Consider the following 6074-nt stretch of genomic DNA (forward strand, 5'->3'; position numbering starts at 1 on the left):
CCCCCCCCCCATTTCTCTAGCTCAGCTCTTATCTAAGCAAAGGGAATTCAGATACACCCTTGAATGAAAAGTCCCAGGGTAGATATCATTCTTCATTCTTCAGGCATGCTGGTTTTCTCTCTTATTCTTAGAACCTGGAGAATATAAAGGAGGTGGGAGTTGGGTGGGGTTATTGCATTATTTAGAAAGTCTGTCTACACTCGGTTGTGATTGCAGCACAGAGCTGGTGGCTAGATCTCTTGAGATAAGTGAAATCTAAAACTTCTGTTGACTTCATCTCAAACTAAATGGAATACATCCCCAGAAATAACCTTTTGTTGATATTCCAGAGATGAATCTGCTTCAGCAACTTATTATTGTAAAAAAAAGTCCGTTTCTGAACCACAGGAAGAGTCTACATCAAATATGGAGAAAGAGTGGATCTACTACAGGAGACTAAAAACTGGAGAGGAAGAGCGTTGTCTGCGCCATAAACAGGTGCTCATCCTGGGTCTGTGCTCTAGGCAGTGAGGCAGAAGTGGTGTGTTTAGGACTAAATAGCAGAATTTCCCGTTGGCTGTGTCTGCAGTCTTCTGCCATAACTCAAGGGGATATATAAAAATGCATCACATCCTATTTTTCTGAAGATGGGAAAGCCAACTACAGCTTTCTTCAGAGCATAAACTACTACCTCAGTAAAGCTTTCTCATGAAGTTGCACTGTTGAGATAATTGCTCTTCCTCCTCTGGTTCCATTCAACTTTCTGTTTCTTCTCTGTGTCTTCACACTTTTGCTGCCCAGCCCAGACTTCAAGTGACACAGAGTTGAATTCAAATGTTTGTGTGGCTTTAGGCTTGCTTTAGCTTTTGTTTACGGTTGGATAGCAAAGTGAATCATGGCTGCTTTAAGGGGATGTTTTGCTTCATCATCTTCAACACAGTTTATAGCAATGTAAACAATGCAGACTTCCTGATTGTAAGCAGCATCTGTGCTAGATGTGATATGGCCATACCAACGAGCTCCTTCAAGCCTAGACTTGACCTTCAAAATATGGGAGTTTTTTCTTCCAACTAATGCAAAGTCAGCCGGGGGGGGTGTTTATCTCCCTGGGCCATACAGATAGCAGTACAAGTGTCATTTCCTGCGTGCATACAACAATCCTACTTACAAGTCTAAATATGTAATGTCTGAGCTTGCAAGTAACCTCCAGAAGCTGTTGTCTGCTAATTTCACTAGTAGAGAAGTCAGGAGATTGAGATTTATTTGAAATTCTGTGATGCACAGACATCTTGCTGGCTGCCTACACACTGCAGTTCCCAAGGACACTACTGTTCTCTGGTTCTTTTTGAATCTTTACTGACATATCAAAGTCAAACCCAATTCTTGTACTGGACAATGAAAGCCTTTATTTGCAACAGCTTTACTACAGTTTTCAAGAATGTGTGTATATATATAAGACGAGATGGGATTCTTGGCTGTTTCTTATTTTGGGTTTATCCAGTGTAAAGACAGTTTCAAATCTATGGTGCAGATGGGGCAAGTGATGTAGTGATATTTGCTCATCAAAGTGAGCACGAGGAGGAGCAGCAAGTCAGCCTTCTTTGTAGTTGTGTAATTTAAGCCTTTGCACATCCCAACAACCTCTTCTCTGACTAGTGTCAGGATGAAGGAGTTGAAGGTCTTTGCTGCATGTTTTAGGGATAAATTCCTCCGTGTGCAGAGGGTCTGTGCAAGAGCTTCAGCTCTTTGGATCTCCAGAAGTCATTTTGTTGTTGGTCAGACCTTGTCAGAGTTCTGTTTTACAGTTCCCTTCTGCACTTCAGCATAATCATTACTGTAGGGGAAAAAAAGGGGTAAAAGAGGAAAAATAAAAATTTCCCTCACTTAAGGGGAATAAAAAATAAATCAGATTAAGTCTTGTGTCTAACGGAGCAGCAAGCCTAGCAGTTGTCTGATAATTCCTTCCGCTGCTCTGCCCTAATTTCTCTTTCTCTGCAGGTGCAGCAAAGAGCACAGGAGTGTATCAAGGCTCTCAATCTCATTCTTAAAATCAATTCAGGAGAGGAAGTAATGAATGTACTAAAATCAAACTTTGACTGGAATAGCCTAAAGGTGAGCGAAAGATGGTGACTGCATTTTGTTAAACACTTAATAACGCTTCTGGTTTCCCTCTTCCATTTCTAAACTGGTTCCTATAAACTACTCTGATCACACTGTAGATCTATGAATATATTCTTAGGTCATCCCAAACTGGGTAGATCGTAATGAAGCTGAAATGATGCTCTTCTTACTTCAGTAGGATCTATTGCCTAAAAAATTATTCCCTTTAAAAAAAAAAAAAAAAAGTTTGGGAAAGAAACTCTCTTACAGCACCTGGATTTTTTTGACAGGATTCTGTTGATACTAGCAGAATAGCTGTGATGGGACACTCTTTTGGTGGTGCTACAGTTATTGAGAGTCTCAGCAAAGAAATAAGATTCAGGTAAGTATGCAAAACAAGGCAAGAGACATTTGGCACTTGAGAGGTCTGGAGCAGCGGACCTTGCCTGAGATCCCACAACTACTGATTAGCTCTTGAAGAGTTCTGTTTGGCATGTCTTGTTTTCTCAAGTCATGCTTCTTTCAGCTGTGGGGATGTGGTGGAACATAATAGCTGTATTGTATTATATAATGATACTGTGGGACCCTGCAGAAGCTCTTCTGCCCTGCTGCACCTGGCAATGGAGACCAACAAATGCAATAATGGATTAATTCTCTTCCCCTAGAGTATAAATAATTTTGAAACAAAATGATTCATTAGTCTGTTTACATGTTCAGTATCATAGACAGTTTCTCTTTGCCATGTCTCCTGCAAATCAGAGCATGCTGAGAACTTCCATACAAAGCTTTTTGCTTCTGGGACAATATCTAGTTATTTTTGACAGGTGTGGCATTGCCCTCGATGCATGGATGCTTCCAGTAGGTGATGACATTTACCAAAACAGTGTCCAGCAACCGCTGCTTTTTATCAACTCTGAAAAATTCCAGTGGGCTGATAATATCTTAAAGATGAAGAAGCTTGGTTCCAATGACACAAACAAGAAAATGATCACTATCAAGTAAGTGTTCAGGATCAATCATTTCTGTGGTTGAAGATGAATCTTTACTCTCTTTTTGCAGCTGTTCAGTTACATGTAACTGCAGACAGATAGTCACTGCTTCCTCATGGCCCGGGTTTTCACTGCATGTTTAAATTAGCAGTATGTCCTTACAGTGGAGACAGAGACTTGTCTCAGAGCAGCCAGTAACCCTGAGTTTAAGGTACTCCAAGGTGTGCATTCCTGCCCTGGGGCACAAGTTTTGCTCTGGGTGGGCCTCATGCATCGTCTGTGTTTGAACACTTTGAATAGCCTTCTGGGTGAAGTTTTGCACTCTCCTAGTGAAAGGGCTGTGTACAGGGGAGTGGATGGCTCTATAATCCACTTTATATTCAAAGCAGAGAGATAACTTGGTCTGGAAGTTTTGCCAGGCCGTTGCAATTATAGTCACTTACAGTAAGCGTGTACAAAACTTCCTCCCTTCTGTGGTTAGGACAGAATTTACTGCTAATCTTGCATACTCACCAGACTAACCTGTTTTATCTTCTGTTAAATAAGACAGCATAAGATGTGTGACCATCTTTGAAGAAGTCTGTACAACCTATGGAATCTTTTAATCAGACAACTGTGTTCTTACAAGCCTGTTGATCATTGTTCTATTTGCAGGGGGTCAGTACATCAGAGCTTTCCTGACTTTACCTTTGTGAGTGGAGAAATCATTGGAAGATTTTTCAAATTAAAAGGAGAAATAGATCCAAATGAAGCTATTGATATAAGCAATCATGCTTCATTAGCTTTCCTGCAGAAACATTTGAGTAAGTATCTGTTTACATCAAAGTAAGAAGTTAAATTAATACTTTTTATATAACCATTCTGTTTAAAACAAGAACAAAAGTAAGTGTGTCAGAAAAGTTTAAATAGAAAAAACAACAGTCAGACGTTTTCCAGAGGTTTGTTAGTTACTTTTGTGATCTAAGCAAGTCAGAGGAGGAACATTGCAGTTTTGTTCTAATACATAAAAAACCCGGAGTGTCATTTTTCCCTCCTTAAAACATCATGCCTCCCCTACTTTGCCAAGTTGATTCATCTGTCCTATAATTTAATATTTCAGTGTAGCTTTACAAAAAGCTGATTACTTACTTCATTACCACTTGGGTTTTCTTTCCTCCATTTTATAGGTCTTAAGAAAGATTTCGATAAGTGGGATTCTCTTGTGGATGGCATAGGACCCAATGTTATTCCTGATACCAATATTGACTTATCTCCAGCTGAACCTGAATAAGGAATACAAAGAAGTATTGAAAATGCCACGGACATCAGGACACTAATGTTGGCCAGACATTGCTCAGACATGTGATAGCATTGGCCACCTACACAGCTTTTGGGGTGTGGAACAACAACAAAAAAAAAAAAGATAAGGCATTTAGGGTACATTGTCATGAAAATGTAAAGAAGTTTTAGTTCAAATGAGATAGCGAGATTCTTTGAAATACTGCAACAGGGTAACTTCTGTTTTATAGGCAGCTGGGGAAAATGGTAATTTAAATGCTTTTTCCGGTTTTGACTTAGTTTACAGAGAGGGAGATTAAGCTCCAAGGAATTCAGCTAAAGTGCTCCCTACCAAGCTTTAGGTTTGCATCCAGCAAGCCTTTTTTTGCAGTGTAAGAAAAAAATAATCTTTATTAAACTATTCAGTAGTTCAGCTGTGCTCTGACAACTTTTGACAGTTGGAGCAGGTTTTTGCTCCTTCTAGTCAGTGAGGTGCCAGTGGAAGAAGATTTTCCAAACTGCCTTATTTTAATAAGAGTCACAGTAAAAGCTACAGGAAATAGTTTAAGATAACAGCAGGGCAAGGTGTGTGTTTGGGCACAGGACTTCTCATAGGAACTTAATCCACTTACATTTAAGATTGTGTTTACTGCCATACTCGGAGGATGTTTCCATTCCAAAAGCTGCTGAAATGGTTGGTCCTGTAGCAACTGTAATTTCTCTTAGGCAAAGCTCCAAGCAGTGCCTCTCTCATTAATCTCTCTATTACCACTGTCACTCAATCATACTGTTGTAGGTGAAATTACAGAAGAGATGTGTCACTTCTACCACTCCCTTTAAAAATGAGGATGTAAGCATTGCTTGATCATCTTGATGTCTCTCATGACTGTAATACTTACTCTCCAGACACTCGTCATTGTCCAAGTACTAGCATTGTGTCTGTATCTCAGTAGAAGCAGTTGGCTGTGGTTGGCTAAAGGAGGAACTGATTTTTAGATCAAAACTCCCTGAAGCTACCACATGGAAGGGTGACTTCTAAATGAATAAGCCTTGCAAAAGGCGGGGACTACATCTAGCTGTAGCCTGTTTGTTTCAGCATCAGGTTACAAACAAAACGACTGAAGCAAGAGGAACAAGCAGAACATAACAGTGTAATTAAATATTTATGTAATCTGTGATCTTAACATGAGATTGCAACAGAATTTAATTGATTTCTCTCCAGCCTACCACTGTGTATTGTCTATTAAGGGAATAAACATGCAAGTGTTTCTCTTACTGAGTGACCACTAACACTTGAGATCTACACTGTCAGAGATCTTGCATTCCTAAGTCATTATGGCAGCATGAAAAATCCACAGGCTCTGACGAGGAGTAAGAAGCTAGGGTATACAGGGGCATGGAACAGGACTATAAAAAACCCTTTTCAACACAGGTTGTGGCTTAGGCCCAGCTGGGTTGCAGCAGCTCCATTATTCCTCCCCCCAGGTGGGAGGGGGTGGGTAAAATACACAAAAGACTTGAGAGTCAGGACAAGGACAGAGAGGGCTCACTCACCAGTTATGGTCACAGGCAAAAGACAGACTTAGGAGGGAGGAGGAAAAGCCATGAAAAACCCAAACCCATCAATTTAATTTGAACACCACTACCAATTTACCAATCAGAACAGGACAGTAAGAAATACAACCACATCTTAAAAACACCTTCCCCCCACCCTTCCCTTCTTTCCAGGCTTAGTTTTGCTCCTGATTT

At 40.2% G+C, this 6074-nt stretch overlaps 1 protein-coding gene across 1 annotated transcript in view; it reads left to right on the plus strand.

The window, feature by feature from the left end:
- PLA2G7 (phospholipase A2 group VII) overlaps nucleotides 1-5551 on the plus strand; it is a 17112-nt gene extending 11561 nt beyond the window's left edge. Inside the window, exons 6-11 of the mRNA XM_026845302.1 lie at nucleotides 330-477; nucleotides 1978-2091; nucleotides 2370-2461; nucleotides 2904-3077; nucleotides 3723-3871; nucleotides 4235-5551. Coding sequence (XP_026701103.1) covers nucleotides 330-477; nucleotides 1978-2091; nucleotides 2370-2461; nucleotides 2904-3077; nucleotides 3723-3871; nucleotides 4235-4338 — 781 coding nt within the window. The 3' untranslated portion in view covers nucleotides 4339-5551. The remainder of the gene's footprint in view (nucleotides 1-329; nucleotides 478-1977; nucleotides 2092-2369; nucleotides 2462-2903; nucleotides 3078-3722; nucleotides 3872-4234) is intronic.
- Nucleotides 5552-6074: the final 523 nt, after the last annotated feature.

This window comes from Athene cunicularia, assembly GCF_003259725.1.
Source record: "Athene cunicularia isolate RWA chromosome 3 unlocalized genomic scaffold, athCun1 chr3_part1, whole genome shotgun sequence".
Lineage (NCBI taxonomy): Eukaryota > Metazoa > Chordata > Aves > Strigiformes > Strigidae > Athene > Athene cunicularia.